The following is a 19,557-nucleotide window of genomic DNA, read 5'->3' as shown; positions in this document are numbered from 1 at the left end:
CCCCTCGAATAGTCGAATCACCAAACCAAGAGGCGTGAGCACCCTCTCGGATCTCCCGCTCGCCGTCGAACCGCCCCCGCAGAGTTGCCCCGCCAGCGACACCGTGCGCCACCGATGGCCACCCCAGACCTGCTCTTCAACCTGCGCAACCTCTTCTACCTCGGCGCCTACCAGGCGGCCATCAACAGCAGCGACGTCCCGGGCCTCGACGCCGACGCCGCCGCCGAGCGCGACGCCATCGTCTTCCGCTCGTACATCGCCCTCGGATCCTACCAGGTTCGAATTGAATTGGCGTCTGACTCCCTCCTAGCTCGATGCAATTGGCTCTGGCTCTGATTGGTGGGCTTGCGCGCGTGTCTCTCTGTGTGCGCAGTTGGTGATCAGCGAGATCGACGCGTCGGCCGCGACATCGCTGCAGGCCGTGAAGCTGCTCGCTCTCTACCTCTCCGGCGACAAGGTTAGTGTGCTGGATCTAATCTGTTGCCTCTGACCTGTTCCTGATTGGGATGTGCGGGGTTTTGGATCTGGGTTGTTGAGGTGGGGATTTTTGTGATCGTAGGGCTAGATCCGTCGCTGCAATAGTGAGTGATGTGATCTGGGGTTAGATCATGTGCATCATTTGCGCTGCCAGAGGCTGAGGACTGACGAATTTGTTGATACTTTATTGCTAGTGCCATTTGCCCATTTCAGTCGTGTTCTGAGAGCATTCTCCGTGAGACCGACTATGCATCGCGCATTTATCAACATTCAGTAATGTATCAGGCATGCAATGATGTGACACAAAGATAGCATTGAAAATTCGATTCAGTAATAGTAGCACTCAACACTATCAGGCAGGTTTTTGGTGTAGGACGTGCAACTTGCCTTATTTTCAAATTGTTGGTGCAACTTGTGTTGACATTTATGAACTCTGATGATATGTTCTGTGTAAGGCTACAACAGTGTCAAGTGCAGCTAATCTTATTCTCGCAAAAAATCTAATCTGTGCCATTTTAATGACAAAATACAGACATGCACATGCTTTGTGTAATATTTGGGAAATAAAGACACAATTTTAGCTCTGAGTCTTGATAAAATTTTAAAAGTCGATGTGACGCTACGAAAGAAAAATCATAAACATTCTCTTCTTTGCGAAAACCCATAACAATATCATATAAACAACATTAGTTCATCGTAATATTTCTGGAGGTGGCTATTACCATAGAATATATGTCTTGCCCACACCAGAAGTAATGACACATGCGAAATTGATAGCTGGTGATAACTCATTTGATTATTTGAGGCACCCTCAGATCAATATTGTGCTCTATTGTTTGGCTTTCTTCATTTTGGTTCTAGTAATGAGATAGTAGCTCAGATGGCACACTTGTGTGTGTGTGTGTGTGTGTGTGCATGTAAACTCTAGTATAATATGCACCAAAAGCAGACTAATGTAGATGTTTTGCATTAGTATTTTGTCCTGACCATCGAGATTATCTGAAATTCTTTCTTTGTGTTATTCCTTGGGCAATTTCGAAGGAAGGTGCAATCTCCAGTCTCAAAGAATGGTTGAGTGATTCAGCAATCGGAAGCAATCCTGTTCTGCGATTGATTGCTGGAATTATATTTATGCACGAGCAAGACTACAATGAGGCTTTGAAGCACACACACTCTGGAGGAACTCTGGATCTGTAAGCTTCTTTTTCCATCCATCTTTAGATGGTTTAGACTTTCAGTATTGAATTGATTGTCACGTAACCATGGATGAGACTGAACAGCAGCAAGTACTCTATGAATATTTGCCGCCTTATGACAATGGTGTACAGATTTATTTGCTGTACAGTATAAAGACTCAAAATCCTATTTCTGGAAAAGTAACTTCAAAGGCTGCAGTTTCCTTCACATTTCTCATTACCTCGATGATGTAGTTGAATGCATTTCCTGGGCTTTGTTGCCAGCCTTCCATGACCATATGCTCTTTATGTTTACATGTTGAACATGTGATGTTCTAGAGTTGGGTCATTGATAGATGTTCATTTTTGGGATGTTTATCTTAAAATGTGTTATTTGGTTCCAGTATCATCAATAGATGTCTATTTTTTGGATGTACTGTATTGCAAGTCGATAGATGTCTATTTTTGGATGTACTGTATTGCAAGTCTGATATTACATATATGATATCGCTTCACAGTTTTTTTTTTTTTTTTGACATTGCTGATCTGTAAATTCACTGTGAAACTTGGTGCTTTGAACCTCATGTTTTAGTGTGTCCGGCATCGATCAAACTTAACACTCATGGTTGATGAACGCTCACTTGGTTACAGGCATGCATTGAATGTCCAGATCTTCATTAAGATGTATCGGTCAGACTATGCTGAGAAGCAATTGAAGATCATGCAACAAATTGATGAAGACCATACTCTGACACAACTTGCAACCGCATGGCTGGACATTGCTGTTGTAAGTAATTTCACACTCCAATGTTATGAAATACTGAAGTTTCAGCACTGTGTTGGTCTTTATTTGAAAAATGTGCCTAACATAATTTTAATCTATGGTGCAGGGAGGTTCTAAGATTCGTGAAGCTTATCTTATATTCCAAGACTTCGCTGAGAAGTACCCAATGACAGGAATGGTTCTAAATGGAAAGGCAGTTTGCTGTATGCACATGGGAAGCTTTGAGGAGGCTGAGACTCTATTGCTTGAAGCATTGAACAAGGTTAGCACTGATGCCCACCTATTCAGCAATGAAAAACCAGCAAAACATGTGAAATTTGGTATTTTTATTTGAAATGCATGAGGATGTAATGTTCAATACAATACTCAAACTGTGTTTTTATTCTTGTAGGATGCAAAAGATCCTGAAACTCTTGCCAATCTTATTGTATGTAATCTGCACCTTGGCAAACCATCATCACGATTCCTCAGGTATGAAGTGTAGCCCAAAAGACCTACACAGTTTGTATTCTCTGCTGCTGTTCTGCTGCTCATTGGGTGATTGTGTAAGGCTTCTCTTATGAATATGAACTAATTTGGTAAATACATGCCAAACTGATTTAGTGATTATAGAATATACTGGTTGATGAACGTACATGGACTTGCACATATCGTATATTCAATATGTACTTGGAGGAACAATTATTAGCAAACAATGTTTCTTGAATATAAATAACTCGCAAGGCGAACAAAGACGCTGTAGAATTGATGTTTCCAGCAACTTGTATTAAGCTTAATGTTTAGGGGCCTATGTATTTAAGACTAGCAATTAAATTGATAATACAATTAGGCATCAGAAACTAGCATTCTAGTGCAATTATATTCAAGAAACATTGTTTGCTAATAATTGTTCCTCCAAGTACATATTGAATATACGATATGTGCAAGTCCATGTACGTTCATCAACCAGTATATTAAGCTTAATGTTTAGGGGCCTATGTCTTTAAGACTAGCAATTAAATTGATAATACAATTAGGCATCAGAAACTAGCATTCTAGTGCAATTATCTTGTGCTCCGCCACCTTGGGATCTAAAAAAAAGTGCCACCACCTTGGGCAATATTTTTTGGCATAAAACCTTGGAGCAATATTAGTATATTGTTCCCACTTCGCAGCCTTTGTAAACAGCAGCCACTCAAACTATTTTATTCAAGTTCTAGCAATTGTAGGATGGGCCTCAGCTGTTAAAGAAACATGTTGATGTGGGGTGTTGCAACGTGTTGGGAGTAGGACCACAGGGACATTGTCATGAGAACTGAGATATTTTCCCATTTGAACTAGCAAATCTATTTCTCTTATTTCAGTGGATGGATACATATGTTGTAGCCTCGTGCAGCACAGCTGTGTTTTTGGGGCTCTGATCCTGATTTTGCATATCTGGGATTAACATTTTATAGCCACTTCTTCCTGATCTCATATATCCTGACAGGTCTCCGCAGCTACTTGAAACTGACCTATGTTGGCTGTGTTACCAGTCCAACTTTTAGTTACGTTTATTCAAGACAGCTCTACTTGTTTTATATGGTACCAATATAGTGTGCTATATTGATAGCATATAAAATAAAACACTTGAGACATACTAAACTTCATCAAATTAACTATTTTCTGGTATGTTGAAAAGTTGAGGGTAAAATCAAGACTATAGGTAGCATGGATAAATTGAATTTACCATTTTCTGGTACACGTTCAACATTATTCATAGAATGTCCCTTTCTTTGTTTTGGTGTTTAGCACCTGTTCGGTGGCTAACACAATGTTTAACTAGATTAGCCAAAGCAAGCGTAGTTTGCTTCTAACTTTCTTTCCCTTTGCAGCCAGCTGAAGCTGTCGCATCCTGATCATGTGCTAGTTAAGAGCGTAGCATCGTCAGAAAGCAACTTCGAGAAGGCCCTCCAAGCTGTCGCTTGAGCTCGACAAACCCCTGCCAGATTGCAGAAAGCAGCACATTGATCGCGTTCTCCATTTCGAGTGTGTTAACACAGTGAAGTATGGTGGTTTTGGTTGTCTAATTTCCTCAGTGGTAAAGTTACTCAGCCGATCTTGTACTAGAACCACCTTCTGTATAAACGAATTTGTAGAATCTCAAATGGTGACGTTTGTTGTCAACATCAGCACTTTGTTATGTTTTCACGGATTAGTAATATTGTCAATTCTTGTTGCGGGCGACGTTCTTAGAATCATGCAAACAAGTTGCTCGTGACGCCTGCTGGACCTCACGTTGATTTCGTGTACTCTCCATGAAATCTGACGTTTTTATGCGGTGGGGTGTGCTTATGCTTGTATGCTCAAGCTTGTCTGCTGGACGTTTGTCGCTGGAGAAAAAGAGCCTCTTCGTTGTGTTCTGTGAGTGTTTGGCAATCGAGTGGATATTACATCATGGATTTGTTGAAATTTATCGTGGCTGTTGCTGCTTATTACTGAGCCCTTTCGAGCTAATCATCTAGAGCGTCTAGATGATTTCAGATTTTTACTTGCAGCAGTGTAACAAGGGCCTGTTTGGATTGTGTCTTGGAAAGAACGTACCTCGACGGAAGCATCCTTTGAGGTTGTTTGGTTGAAAGCAATAGAGTCCTGGAGACAAAATACAGCGCTGAAAGCATCCTTTGAGGTTGCTTGGATTGTTTAGTTGAAAGCAAGACGATTTAGTGTCTATTTGTTTGGGTTGAGCTTTTTTCAAAAGCTGTTTTGAATGATACTGTTGAAAAGTTATTTATAAAAAATTACTTTTACATTGACTTTTAATGTAGATGAAATGTATAATATATATAATACCTATTAGAACATTATCCTTTAGAAACTACCAAAAGCTCATTCAAACCACTTTATGGTTTCTAGTAATAATGATAGTTTTTACTCACTTTTACTTCAGAAACTACAAAAGCTCATATAAATAAATATTTGATTCAGCTTTCTACTTCTAAGTAAAAAAACCGATAAAAACTATAGCGTCTAGCCTAGATGTGAGTATGCGACACCTTTCAGCCTAACCTAGATGTGACACCTTCTTATCAGCATAAAAACTGAACCAAACATGATCTTAAACTATAGCGTCTAGCCTAAATGTGACACCTTCTCATCAGCATAGCTACCTGAGGATATAAACCAGCTTCGAGATGAGGAACTAAACCTGGCCAGACAAAAGTCATCAAACTTATAGAATTGTCAAAAATACTTTTCTTTCTAGTACAAAATTTTTCCAGCACAAGAAGAGGGAACATCCAATCCCTGCGATCAAAACTGAAAATATCAAACTGCCCATGCGGCTCAATCTTTTCCTTTCCATCAGTTGTCGAAGGAAAACTTTCTATTATTTCCAATGGCCCTGAAGAAACCGTGGGACCCTTTATGTAATACGAATATGAAAACAAACAAACAAACAAAACATGACACTTTCATCGACGAATGAATGAACATCAAACGACTGTTAAAATAAGCACATTACAAGTAGAGGGAAAAATGAACATCAAACGACTGTTAAAATAAGCACATTACAAGTAGAGGGAAAAATCGACATATTTGACAGAAAATTCGACTGACATGTTATGTCAACCAACACCGGAAGCGAGTAAAAAAATACACCGGAAGGTTCATATATGCTAGGTGGATTGGCGTGTCTATGCCGCACCTATTTATTTTGTTGCACAGAGCATGATAAAAAAGACTAAAAAATTGGGTTCACCAATTTTTGGCATCTAAATATTTATTTATGAATTTATCAATATTTAATACATTTATTTAACTATGGGGAAAACAATGGTACTTTCATGTATACACATAATTTTAACATGTAGACAACAGTAATAAGAACCTAAATAATTTTTCTTTCATATTTTCTGAGTTTTAGATATTTTTCTATGCATTTTAGATTATTTTAGCTGATTTATCAATATTACTTTTATTTCTTTTGTTATTTTTCTACAATTTCGAAAAAAAATATGTGTACATAAACCTACATATACATATACATATACATATACATATACATATATATATACACACACGTACGTAAACATAAAGCAACTTATATGAATAGTAGTTCCAGTAACTTAACTCTTAGAATCCCTTTAGATCTTATCCCTTTAATATATGTACTAGATTACACACACTTTATTCATAAGTTTTTTTAGTCACTACAAGCCCTAAGACCACAAATCTCACGGGTTCATGATACAATATTGGTATACAATTACAAAATGGACAAGCCACAGCTCCACAGCACAAGTCAGAGCTCATGTATAAAAGCTATATGCTTATAAAAGCTATATGTGTGTGTGTGAGAGAGAGATGCATGGATGTGACATGACAGATTCACCATCATTTACGTACTATAATAACTTAATCCATACACATATGGAGTAATTAGCGAAATAAATTACGGGCACTGGAAGCTTGAAGGCACGTGCTTGTCGCACTCGTTGACGAGAACCTCGATGGCGATGGGCAGCACGAGGCTGACGCTGAGCGCCTTGGCCTTGATGGCGGTGCAGAGGCAGAGCGCGGCGTCGAGGTCGGCAACGCCGGAGAGCAGCGGGCAGCACGCCTCGCTGGCCTTGGCCCCGACCACCGCGTGCACCAGGCCGTTGAGCGCGTCCACGCACGCCAGCAGCTTCAGCGTGTTCACGGGACACTTGCCAGTCGGCGACGGCGTGTACGGCGGGGACGGGGTGGGAGTAGACGGCGGCGGCGGGCACGGCACGGGCGTCGGCGGCGGCTTCACCGTCGGGGGCGGCGGCGGGGGTGGTGAAGGAGGCGGCGGCGAAGGCTTCGGAGTCGGGCAGTACGGGCAGGCCGTGGCCGGCGCGAGCTGCGCGATCAGTGTGGCCGCGACAACAAGGAGGAGGGGCACAATGCGGTGGTTCTTTGCGGCGGCCATGGTGCGCGGCTACCCTTCGAGCTTAACTTAGGTGGGGCGAGTGGAACAGACGAGCTGGACCGCGCGCGATTATATAGGCGTACGTGAGGCCGTGAAATGACATTGGTTTCTTGGTGTATGGCACTCCATGGCAATGGCAGAGCTGGTGCCATGTCTCACTTTCCCAGTGGCCAAGGTTGTGGCTGGCGTCGATCGAGCTGGGTCGCTGCTTCAGCGACGAAGTCATGGCGATTTGTCCTCTGGTTCTTGGAGGCGCGCGCGCGTGAGGACGTGGGGGTTTGCCTGTCGCGGTTGAATCGACAGACTGAGGCAACTGGCAGAGACGAGCCGGTTTTTAACTGTCGCTCGTTGGGTACTTCGTGCCGTACTTGCATGGTTGTTGTGTTGTAGCTTTTGAGTAAGTTCATCTTCTTCAATAAGGTAACTTTGCGAGGCTAGCACAGTATGGACGTCTTAGTTACAACGGGCTCCAAACTTACCTGTTGATGCATACAGCCATACAGGCTACATGAAAGAAACATGCTCCACACACAGACCAGTTACATTCACAAGTAAAATACACAGCTGTATTTAGAATTGTCCGGTAAATTGTGCACGGTATGTGCATCATTCTATATATTTGCCTTCTTTCCAACATGCACACATGCACCATCTATGCTTGCATGGGCCCCTACTCCATTGGCACTGTCTTCAGATATATTTTTCAGACGTTTAGCTAGCTAGTAACCTTCAATAATAGTATATTGTCTCTTCGATTGAGAGAGACTACCAGCTCTGTACCGTGTGCTTGGGGTGCACGTATCTCCACAACTGTATCCACCAGGGTCATAGTTTTTTTTACTATTACAGTAACCTCTATTACTATTATAGTATTTTCTGTTTTTTCATTTCCAACCGACACTATATTTACTATCTTCCATTACTCTTCTGCTCCTTCAAATCCACACGCATACACTGTAAACAGTGTTGCGAGAGCTATTTGCTACAAATTTACCGTGTCCCTCATCCATCCTTATTTTACTGTAGCACTCGAAAGTGCAGAGATCAAACATATTCTACTGTAGCACTTAAAAAGGTAAAAATGTCGTCTTCGTTGGAGATGGCGTTAGGAATTAGATGGAAATGGATGGATACGGAATGATCCAAGAAGGGCGACATCAAGCATTGCAAATCCGTTGGAAGGGCGTGGCGCGCACGGCTTGGCGCCTTCCCGTGCCGACATCGCGCATGCCTATCATCCAGCCATCTCTTCTTCATCAGCACTGTTTTTCTTCCTCGATCTGTCTGAACACAATGCATGCATGTATGATACTGCTGGAACTTGGACTGAGCTTGTGATCATTTCTTCCTCTCTTCTCTAGATGCCACAAGGCCTCCCGTCCTTGCATGCATTGCATTGCATTACAGTTGTGTTGGCCCCTTGTCCGGGGAAAATTTCAGTGCAAACCAATTCTTCGGTGCAAACCGTGAAAACTCTCTAAAAAACATGTTTAGATGCACCCAAAAAATCGAAAAAAAATCACACATGTACATAAGGGGGTGACACACATGCATATAAAAATTCAAGGCTAAACTCTTTTTAGTTCATGAGATATAAAAATGACAAATCGGATTTACATGAGGGGGTGATACTGATTTTTGTCATTTTTGTCAATTTCTTTCCGATTTGTCATTTTTATATCTCATGAACTAAAAAGAGTTTAGCCTTTAATTTTTATATGCATGTGTGTCACCCCCTTATGTACATGTGTGATTTTTTTTCCGATTTTTTGGGTGCATCTAAACATGTTTTTTAGAGAGTTTTCACGGTTTGCACCGAAGAATTGGTTTGCACTGAAATTTTCCCCCCCTTGTCCAACACAAAGAGAAATCAACTCTTAATTTCTTCCTGTCGTCCGGCTCCGGCTTGCGATTCTTTGGGCCTAGTTGCTTTCGTTCCAGAAATCTATGTATACTGGCTAGTACCACTTATTTACTACTTGTAGAAATTAAGATTTTGCCCAAATTTTTTTGCCGTTGCCCTGTTTGTGAGGGGATCCAGCTTCAGTCTAAATCTGCTAGAAGCTTAAACTCTCCTAAAGGGTACGCAAACTGAATCAGAGAGGTGTTTTGTAAACATCACTAATTCGTTGAATATGGAGAGTTGAAAACAGTAATATATATGTGATGAATTTGTTGCCTCTGACCTTTTTGAATGTGATGTGTTACCCTGTATCTCAATTCTCACCAGACGCATATGAGGAAATTATTTTAGCTTTCTTTCATTGGTCGGATGAGATTACGCAAGCAGTGGCTATCTACTGAAATTGATTGGAAACGAACAATGTATATCCTGCAAATTGGAGAAGATGCGGCCGGGATCTTATAGCTCTGTACTGATAGTGGTCAGAATAGTGTAATGCGTTGTCCTGGCTATGAACAGAGGGATAGGAACAGTGGTGAATGTTGTAAGAACAAGTCCGAACAATCCTTGCGAAATGATAGTGCACACATGCATGCACGCACGCATCTGATGAACCATAATATTCTTGTGCCAGAATGCATCTGTGCATCTTTTGCATGCCTATATATGCTAAGTCATAGTACTCGATCCACAGCTTGTTCGCAAGCTCGACTTCTTGGCCCCTGCATGCTTTGTCCGTCACTGCTTGCTGAGAGGCAAGCACTACGTACACGGCACACCACTTGTACTTCCGTGCGAGACAAATTCCTGGCTGCATGCCTGCCTGCCCTGGGCACGAGGGAACGCGCGGCGCCATGCATGCACCTCACATCGATCATGCCTACGTATGTATATCCATTGACCGTCCACGCAGCAGCCTAGCTAGCTAGATCGATTGACCGATCGATCGGGACACCGGTGATCAGCATGCATTCAGCAGCAGCAAGTCTCCGGAAGTAAATTCTTATCAGAACTTTTGTGAAAAACTCTCGTAGTATTTTAATCTACGGCTTTTCTCTCCTAATCTAATAGCTACACATGCAAGGAAGAGAGAACAAAAAACACATGTCACGCTGAGCCTACGGATCTTTTGGAAGAGACAGATCTTATAATTTTTTCCCCTGTAGTACGCATCATCGCCACAGGATGTGTGGTGGCTGACGGGCCGGACTGCGGGCCGCGCGTGTATTTTGGACCCGACCGCGCGGCGGCGACCAGTGCAGGCATAGGTCCCACCCACACGCGGCTTTGTCAACTCACCGCGATCCGAGCATCGAGCAAGCTGAATGCTGATGGGTGTGTGCCCAGTAACAAGGGGCATCTACAGTGCATGATCGCAGTCGTAGGCCACCGAGCCTGATTATTTTTTTAATGGTAGATATCGTGTCTCTCGATAGCGAGATATATATGATAATTTTATTAATCTTTAAATTTCATATCTTCATTATCAATAACCACTATGTGAGTAAGTAAGTATGATGATGTGAATATGTACGTACATCTATGAGTTGTAGTAGTGTTTTTTTTTAAAAAAGACAATCATCATAAAGAGCATGTGTCGGTGACATGGGAACCGGGGGTCCTCGAGTCCCGAGGCTAGGACAACAGAGTGCCACGTGGCGCCTTCCCTCGGGGACTTTTTCCCGAGATCCGAGAAGACCAAGTTCCGAAAGAGAGTGCTCGGGGTCATGAACAGTGGTCCCCGAGTACCCGAGTCCCCAAGGACTCAAGAAATACAAGTTCCGGGATAGGACGTTCTGGACCATGTACAGTGATCCCCAAGTACCCGAGTTCCTCGATGACCCGAGCAGACACAGTTCCGGGAGAAAGTGCTCATGGCTATGAACAGTAGCCCCCGAGCACCCGAGTTCCCCGCGGACTAAGAAAAGGCATATCCGGGAGAGAGCGTTCGGGGATATGAACAGTAGTCCCAGAGCACCCAGAGCTCCCCGAGGACTTGAGAAGCCCCTTGCCGGTGGACCCCACAAGGGCTCAGCGATGAGGTGTCAATTGATGAGAGGTACGATGCTGCATTTAAGAGGGAGCGTGGCTTGTCACTTTCAACCACTCCCCCCACGCCTGCTGTTACGTGGGGACATTTAATACGGCGGGTCCCATCGCGTGTCATCCGGCGCGTCTCGGGATATCGTCGCAGGGCTCGAGGCATATCGCCTACCGTTCTGACCGGGCGGGCACGCGGGGTTGCTCGGTGGCTGCCCGGTGGGCTCTCCCCGCTACACCCGCTGGAAAGTAGGATGATGACGATAGGACCAGACTAGAGCGCGTTTTCACCCCCCCCGTAACATCAAACTGCAGCCCATGATGGTTGCTTTTCATTTATTGCGTCTTGGAACTCGCGCCCTCCTTTCTGGGCACGCCAAGTCCCCCTCCCCCTGACGGTATAAAAGGAGGCGATGCGTCCCGACGGAGTGGATAGATCTCAGAGGCTCGAAAAGACAGAGGCAGAACAAGCTCAGCTGACGAAGAACAAGAAGCGCAAAGCTCTAGACTTAGACAAAAACCCTTATAATACAAGAGATCCTCAGAGAGGCATTTCCAGAGCGCTTATAGCATACACACAGGAGTATGATATTACGCTCCGTGCGGTCCAAACCTGTCTAAAATCCCCTGAGCATTTATTTCCACTAGCATTCGATCATACATCCCAACTATATCTTATTTACTCTCATTTATTTCACGTACGAGGTAGATTCAGAATCATCCCCCCGTCAAATCTTAAAGGGGTCCCTCCGGATCCCCGCTTGTGGAGTTCATCCTCCGACTGCGTGTATGTGTTGCATGAAAATAAGCTTCGGAGTAAGTGTTGTGTCACTAAAAGATATCCAAGAAGTACCATATGGAAATACAAAGGTAGATTTTAACAGTGCGACAATTTTACTGTTCAAACTGCTCCCGATCGCGTCTTCACCAAGTCTAGCTCGACTTGAAGCTAGACTTGTGGCAAGGAATGCCACATCAACGAACAAACTGTCACACGCCACTGAGTATGCCAAGTGAGGTCTAAATGTTAGAATAGATATGAGAAATAGAAGTGTAGCTCTACGATAACATAGAGCAAAAATAGTGTAGTTTTTCGATAAGGTCATATAAAAGTATAGTTTTCAGATAGTTTTTTAAGTATGCGTAGTTTTATGATATGAAAGAATGTGATAGTTTTAACTATTGCAGTGTAGTTTTACGAAATTTATTTAATTTTTTATAACTATTTCGATAGTATTGAACGCAATATTCTTTTCTTTTAGTTTTTTAAGATATGAGTGACACCTCGCTGTCTCTTAACTTAATAGATGACGGTAGCAATATTTTAAAATAGACATATACTTTTGTAAATATTAAAAAATAAAAATAGAAAGTAAAAAAAGACTCCCACCTGGTCGGCTGCTCCGTAAGCAAAGCGGCACGGGCCGCGTGCCGCAATCCCGCTGCTCCGGCATAAGCACGGGCCGAAAGAACCAAGGCGAACGCGTTTTTTCGCGTGTCCCGGCCTTCTCGCCAATCCCAGACGGTCTAATACGTGAGCGTTACTGCCTGTTACGGCAAGTCCAGCTCGTTTGGCTGCTGTGCTCTACTTCGGTATGCTAAGAAAACCTATGCAACCTCTAAAATTTTTTTATGCGAAACAACATAGATGAGTCTTGTTTGGAATATAGGGATTCCATAAGAAAATAAAAAAAAATTCGGACGAATAAAAAACCACATATTTTAATATAATAGACTCTCTTGTCCCATGTACGAAACGGACCTCAACTTTGGTGAACCTAAGGGTATCTAGATATTTTCTTCACGGATGAGAATTTTTTTATAAAAGAAATTTTATTTTCTTCAGTATTTTAATATTTTTTTTATAATTTTTGTCATGAAAAAGGTATTATTAAGGTTATTCTCTTCATGATGTTATTTTTTTCTTATTTTTTATGAACTTTTTTAAGAGAAGTTATTAAAGATAAGAGAAAATAAAAAAATAATAGGAAAGAGAAACAGACAGAATATGGTTAGATGATCTAAGCTCAGACGATGAAAAGGAAGCACTGCGCATTTGATAACCCAACAAGTACATCACGGCACCACCATGGCAAGTTGCTATCGATCGCCAACTTTCACCGAGTTTTCGCTTTCTCCACTGCAGCTTCTCAAGGCCAGAACAGTCACTTGCTAGTGACGGGTCACTCCGCAGCTGCAGAGTTGCATGCTGCTTGAGCATCCCCGTACCAGTATAGTGCCTTCCTTGAGCACAAAGCAAGCGCAAAATCCAGACACGTCACACGTTCTCCAGCGCCGCCCATCTTGCAGTAGTATTTTCCCTAGTGGCAAGCAAGCATAGATACCAAAATTAAACAACAAGAAAGACGGCATCCGTCTATCCATCTACGGCTACAAGGGGTGGATTCATGGAAAATAAATTTTATAAGATTTTATCTAAAAAGATTCTCGTAAAATCTTATCTATATCATCTATTATATGATTTAATGATTGGATTGAAGATAAGAGAGTGAGTAAATACGTATCATCGTAGAAGAGATAATTTTTTGTAGGATCAAATCATAAAGAATTTATTTCTGGATCCATCGTTGAGACGAAAGCCTCTTTTAATTTTTGTTTTGATATAGAAGAAGGAAATAAAGAAGAAAAGAAGAAGCGTACCTATTTGATGGCTCTGCATCTGCCGGTGGCCACACTGGCTCCTGTAACAACCCAGCGCACCACATCGTCACGCTCGAACGAAGAGCACGTACGTTTGCTTTCTCTTTCCCCAACTCGCTTTGGAGATCCATGGCCGATTTACACTGCTGCTACTCCTTTAGCCTCGCGGAAGCCACATATATAACAGCCCTTGCTGCTGCTGCTGCTGCACCGGGCGCTGGCGCCAGTGTCGATCGGAGAGCAGGGCAGAGGCAGCCATGGCACGCGAGAACAGAGCGATCATCAGGTTGGTGGCGGTGACGCTGCTGCTCCTGGTCTGCACCATTCGCTGTGGTAAGTGAAGCTCACGCGCTCCCATGCATGACTAATTCTGACGCCATTTTCCCATGTATCATACTATATCGCCAATTAATCTAGTTTTGTACAATCCATCAGTTTTCTTGTTAAGAAAACTGAGATTTACAGCCACAAATTCCAATTTGATTTTGCTTGCAATGTACACGGATTGATTAAGAGTCTTGTTGTTCATGCATGGAGCAGAAGCAAGATCCATGAGGCGATTGCAAACCAAAAGCAACCCGCTGCTCAACGCGCTGTTCAAGCTCAACTTCATCAGGACAGTGGAGCCATCGCACCTGCCCCCTCCTACCGGCAAAGCCGACGCCGCGAGCCTCGCCGCTGCCGACGGCGGCGATGGCAGCAACACGCCGTTCTGCGTCAATCCCCCAGACCCTCCATCAACGACGACGCCTCCCTTCTCCTCGACACCGTCCACCCCTTCCATCCCGGATCAGCCCCCGCCGCTGCCGCCGATCACCCCCGTGCCGCCGTCCTTCGAGCCGAGCCCGCCGGACAGCAGCACCCCGGGAGGACAGGGAGGTCAAGAAGGTCCACCAGCGACCACGACGCCGAACCCGCCGCAGAACAGCCCAAACACGCCATTCGGAATGGTGCCGCCGAGCCCCATCGTCGTGGTGCCGAGCCCGCCCGGCTCCGGCTCCGGCTCGGGTTCCGGCGGCACGTTCCTGCCGCCGATCGTGTACCCGCCTCCGCTGGCGCCGCCGCTGCTGCCGGGAGCCGGGCAGCCGCTGTGGTGCGTGGCGAAGCCGACGGTGCCGGACCCGATCATCCAGGAGGCGATGGACTACGCGTGCGGCTCGGGCGCCGAGTGCGGGTCCATCCAGCCCAGCGGCGCGTGCTACCAGCCCGACACCGTGCTCGCGCACGCTTCCTTCGCATTCAACAGCTACTGGCAGCAGACCAGGGCGGCCGGAGGCACCTGCGACTTCGGCGGCACCGCCACTATTGTCACCAGAGACCCAAGTAAGCATCGACTCGGCTTCCATGTTCTATGTCAGATAAATAAATTGGGGAGCGTTTCTTCTACTTACTGCAAAAGTACCTGGTTTTTGCCCACCTCTTTTCGAATTTGGATGCATTTCTTCTTCTTACTGCAAATGTACATGGTTTTTCCTTCATATTCTCCTTTTTATTCTGCTTGATGAATTTTTCTCTAGGATGTTGTTTAGCCTTTACTGATCAGTGATCAAGATAGAGCTATCTGTTAGTGTTCCTGGAGTTCAGATTGCCTTGCATACATGGTGCATGCTGTAGTCTGTAGGTATATAGTACTACCTGCTAAAACAGGTAAAGAAAAGAAAGGAAACAGGCACTTGGCTTTGGTCAAACTACAGTGCTTTATGCGACTAGTCTAGTGCGTTGCTCTGAGCTTCTGACTGAACTTCAGTTAGATTCTTGCCTTCCCAATATTGGCTTAGGCCCTATTTTAGAACGTGGGTATTTTTCCAGATTCCTTAGGAATCGAATTGTTTCCTTTGAAATTCATTGGTATTCTTGTTGTGTAGGTGTAACTTCAGCACGACAACACTGAACCCTACTGCACTTTTCCTCTAATTTCTATTTGATTTGGATTCTAATCATAGTATTCCATCTCATCTCTGCAGGCTATGAGAAGTGCAAATTCAACCTTCTATGAGGGTACGGGCCTACGGGGATGTGCAGCAGAACAGACTGCAGATGTCCAAAATTTTCCAAAGTTTGTTCGGGGTTATTCCATTATTTGCTTCTAGGCCACACAACTGCAGATTTTGTAACTAGCTCTTCGGTAGCATCATGATTTTGGATTCTCGTAAGTCTAATACTGTACGAAGCCGAAAGGTGATTCCTTGACACATTTGTTATACAAGATCTTAGGCAGGGTTTTCCTTGTCCTCTTTTTAACTTTCAACTTTCGTTGTCCAATTATTTAAGTCAATTGTGCTAACTTCATGCCCACGCCAACTCCGAGAATCTGTCTGTATATGGGTGGGTTGTCCCTTGCCGCAACTTTCTGATAAGTGTATTAGTGTGTGTTTGATTGAAAGGTAAGATTAGATAGGATAAAATTATTTATGTTTTTTATGTGATGAATTATTATTTTTTTATTTGGTTAGGATGGATGAGATAAGCTAGTTTTTTGTTTAGTTGGTGGGATGAGTGGATACGATGGGTCAGTTTTTTGTTTGATGGGTGGGGTTAGAGTGGATATGATAATCTATTCATATTTATAGTATATCACATAAGGAAAAAAATTAGTGAATTTTCTCATATTTTTAGAAAATTATTTAAGATATTAAAAATTACTTTAAGTTACAAAAGTAGACTTTTTAAGAATTTTAATTAAATATTACGTCATGTTTTTTATCAAACCATTTTAAAATGAGTTACTAGTATGCTATAGTTTACTTATAAAACATTTAAAGTTGTTAGACCACTTTTATACTTTTAAATAAAATCATGAGTTAAATAAAAAGTCACAATACACACGTACACACATACGAGCACGGGACAAGCACGAATGTGAATGGAGCGATCCGCGACCGATTAGACAGAATCAAGCCATCCAGCATCTACATCAAATATTCTACGAAGCTGACCGCTCCATCCACCCGAGCGGCGAATCAAATACCACGGTCTCCCGGATGGAGCGAACCCACCAAGACGGACCCTTAATAAATTACAGGAAATTAAGGCAGTGTTTAGACGTACGAACCTGGATGGGATCGCTCCATCCATGATTTTGAGCTCATCCGATGTTTGGTTTGCGGATGAGACTGGATGGGGCATCCAAGGATCGGAGAATATATGGTTTCATTCGGGACGAGTCCATCCCTCTAAAAAAGCCGGATGAGGCAGTCCGTGTTCCGTTCCGTCCGTGACTAGGCAGCAGCGTGCTCTCTCAACGAAGCTGCTTGCTCTAGTAGCTTTGTAAGTATGTTCATATTTTCTATTTAACTCTTGATTTTATCTAAAAGTATATAAATGATTAATTTTTTTAAAATATTTTTATGAGTAAATTAGAACTCACTAGTAGCTCATTAATTGGTTTTATTTAAAAACCTAAGCTAATATTTATTTAAAATTCTCCAAAGAAGTCTCCTTTTATAAATGTTAGGAATTTTTAATTCCTCAAATAAATTCCTTAAATATCTAGAAAAATCACTAATATTCTTCTCACGTGATGTACTACTTTATAAAAATAATTCTAACTCTAGGTTATTTAGTGAAAAAATAAGTTCATTTGTAATGATCTATTTATATGTATTTTTATCAATTCATATGATATTCTCTTTTTAATTTAATTTGAATTCAACCAAATTCAAACATGCGCAAAATTGCAATCATCATAATCAACTCAGATAATCCAATTCATCCAATCAAATAGAAAATTGGCTCAACCTATCAATTTTAATCTCACTAACCAAACAGAAAACTGATTTATCTCATCTATTCAACCAAATAGAAAATTAGATTATTATATCTAAAAAACAGAGATGGTTCTATCCCATCCAACCGTACCCTCCAATCAAACGCACCTCAAGTGGTTGACTTCGACAACAAACCTTGAACTTCTACTTTCGTTTATAATTTAGGCATTATTTTTTCTCTTGATTAAAAAAAAGATTCAAGAAATACTAATGGCAACTCTTCAAGTTGACAAAATGCCCTGATCTATCAATTTAGGGAGAAAAAACTGGCTTTGCGGCAGGTACGGAATTAGGATTTCATTCATTTTGACAAAAGAACTTGCTTAACATACTCCAACTTTCTAAACTCATGTTTTGAATGGAAAGATTGCCCTCCCTCTTGCTTCCTTGCCCTAACATTTTCATATAGCCCACTCTTACTTGATCTATAGTCCCTTACAACTAACTTCTAGTTATAGCCTTAGGAATAGGAAGAGGAGGTACAACCATAACCACTCAGGATTTGATGACTCTATTGGAAAAATTCATTTTCATCTAAGTGGAACGATCAAGGATTTTTTTTACTAGGAATTCTGCTCCCTCTGATAGGCGCTTTGAATTACAGGAAATTAAGTGGTTGACTTGGACAACAGGCAGATTACATCTTCCAAGTTAGTCGAGATGTCAGGTGTAGGTGGTGTAAGACCCAATTCTCGAGATCTCCTATGCCTCCTATACCAGTCTCTGAATCAAATACCTAATACGCATAGTACAATAATTATAGCATCACAATCATAGTACAATAATTATAGCATCACAATCATACATAATATATAAAAGTATTAAGGTTACAATAATACAAATGTCTTAAACCATAGAGTATTACAAGCCTGACCAATAAGCTAACAAAACAACAACCCAAAGCTATAGACATCTAGGGTGTGAACGCGACCACTAATCTACACCTCATCTTTGCTTTCATCTCTAGCGAAGTCGGCATCTGCTTTTTCATCTGAGTGATAGCAATAATGAGTACGAAAGTTACTCAACAAGTCTATACTACTTCAAGGTGTTGATAGATGCATAAAGGATATCTCAAGGTGAAGCACGCCAGGTCATCCTCGGTGCTTAAAATTTTATTATACCAGTCCCTGAATCAATCGCAAATAAATACAAGTCTTACAACATATGATATCATAGTCATACAACAAAAGGAATGATAAAATAAATCCATCAAGCTAACAATACATAAAAGATTTCACAAAGGCTCATGAGCAACGTAGTCCACAACACCAGAAGACACAACAGGATCAACATGAGAACATGCCAGGCAACTCAGGTGTGAACACAATCAAGATTTATTCGTCAGTCTCACCGTCGATGTCAGTGAAGTCTGAATCTTCCTCTGAAATCATAAGCAAGGGTGAATACAAACTTACTCAACAAATTTCAATCCTAGTCCTACATCAAGGGGATATAAATACATGCATATAATATTGATAAGGACATGGCTATAAGTTGAATTTTGCAGAAATACCAAGTTTACATATGAAATGATTTATTTTCATAAAGCGGATTTTGTGAAAAACCATAACATCATTATTAAATGAAGGAGTGTTCGGCCATGGTGGAAGGTCACAGGGCCTAAGTTTTAATGCTGTCGAACACTCCGTCCATAGCAACCAACGACATACTACCAAACATATTTCCTAAAAATAGGCACACCTTGCTGACTTAGACCCCAAGAAAACACACACAACATATATTAGTCGTTGTGACTGAATCATAGTTCATCTGTGATCATGGACACAACTATTCAAATAATTTTACCTCTACAGAGTGGTACACTTTACCCATAA

The 19,557-nt window shown here is 42.3% G+C and overlaps 3 protein-coding genes across 4 annotated transcripts; 2 read left to right on the top strand and 1 right to left on the bottom strand.

The window, feature by feature from the left end:
* Window positions 1–4,641, top strand: LOC133924956 (coatomer subunit epsilon-1-like). The gene is made up of 7 exons (XM_062370720.1): window positions 1–276; window positions 374–457; window positions 1,519–1,670; window positions 2,304–2,439; window positions 2,543–2,698; window positions 2,828–2,907; window positions 4,290–4,641. The coding sequence occupies exons 1-7, from the start codon at window positions 115–117 to the stop codon at window positions 4,381–4,383; spliced, it is 864 nt and encodes a 287-aa protein (XP_062226704.1). The 5' UTR covers window positions 1–114; the 3' UTR covers window positions 4,384–4,641.
* A 1,880-nt stretch (window positions 4,642–6,521) lies between these two features.
* LOC133924955 (36.4 kDa proline-rich protein-like) lies at window positions 6,522–7,413 on the bottom strand. The gene has a single exon (XM_062370719.1). It carries the CDS (start codon window positions 7,346–7,348, stop codon window positions 6,848–6,850), a length of 501 nt encoding a protein of 166 aa, XP_062226703.1. The 5' UTR covers window positions 7,349–7,413; the 3' UTR covers window positions 6,522–6,847.
* Window positions 7,414–13,909: 6,496 nt separating this feature from the next.
* On the top strand, window positions 13,910–16,142 carry LOC133924954 (leucine-rich repeat extensin-like protein 5). Of its 2 annotated transcripts, XM_062370717.1 has the most exons (4): window positions 13,910–14,040; window positions 14,114–14,285; window positions 14,493–15,275; window positions 15,917–16,142. In XM_062370717.1, the coding sequence occupies exons 1-4, from the start codon at window positions 13,960–13,962 to the stop codon at window positions 15,946–15,948; spliced, it is 1,068 nt and encodes a 355-aa protein (XP_062226701.1). In that variant the 5' UTR covers window positions 13,910–13,959; the 3' UTR covers window positions 15,949–16,142. The 2 variants fall into 2 exon arrangements, with proteins under 2 accessions (XP_062226701.1, XP_062226702.1); XM_062370718.1 differs by having other exon boundaries at window positions 13,970–14,285.
* The last annotated feature ends 3,415 nt before the right edge of the window (window positions 16,143–19,557 follow it).

This window comes from Phragmites australis, chromosome 7, assembly GCF_958298935.1.
Source record: "Phragmites australis chromosome 7, lpPhrAust1.1, whole genome shotgun sequence".
NCBI lineage: Eukaryota > Viridiplantae > Streptophyta > Magnoliopsida > Poales > Poaceae > Phragmites > Phragmites australis.
The sequence above is the reverse complement of the archived record's forward strand: the minus strand, read 5'-3'. Positions and strand labels throughout refer to the sequence as shown.

Bases quoted from the DNA above. Each gene is read 5' to 3' on its own strand.
- LOC133924956 (XM_062370720.1), top strand. From the start codon at position 115: ATGGCCACCCCAGACCTGCTCTTCAACCTGCGCAACCTCTTCTACCTC. The intron at 277-373 runs GTTCGAATTGAA...CTGTGTGCGCAG, and splicing joins TCGCCCTCGGATCCTACCAG to TTGGTGATCAGCGAGATCGA. The intron at 1,671-2,303 runs GTAAGCTTCTTT...ACTTGGTTACAG, and splicing joins TCTGGAGGAACTCTGGATCT to GCATGCATTGAATGTCCAGA.
- LOC133924955 (XM_062370719.1), bottom strand. From the start codon at position 7,348: ATGGCCGCCGCAAAGAACCACCGCATTGTGCCCCTCCTCCTTGTTGTC.
- LOC133924954 (XM_062370717.1), top strand. From the start codon at position 13,960: ATGGCTCTGCATCTGCCGGTGGCCACACTGGCTCCTGTAACAACCCAG. The intron at 14,041-14,113 runs GTACGTTTGCTT...CTACTCCTTTAG, and splicing joins CACGCTCGAACGAAGAGCAC to CCTCGCGGAAGCCACATATA. The intron at 15,276-15,916 runs GTAAGCATCGAC...TCATCTCTGCAG, and splicing joins TATTGTCACCAGAGACCCAA to GCTATGAGAAGTGCAAATTC.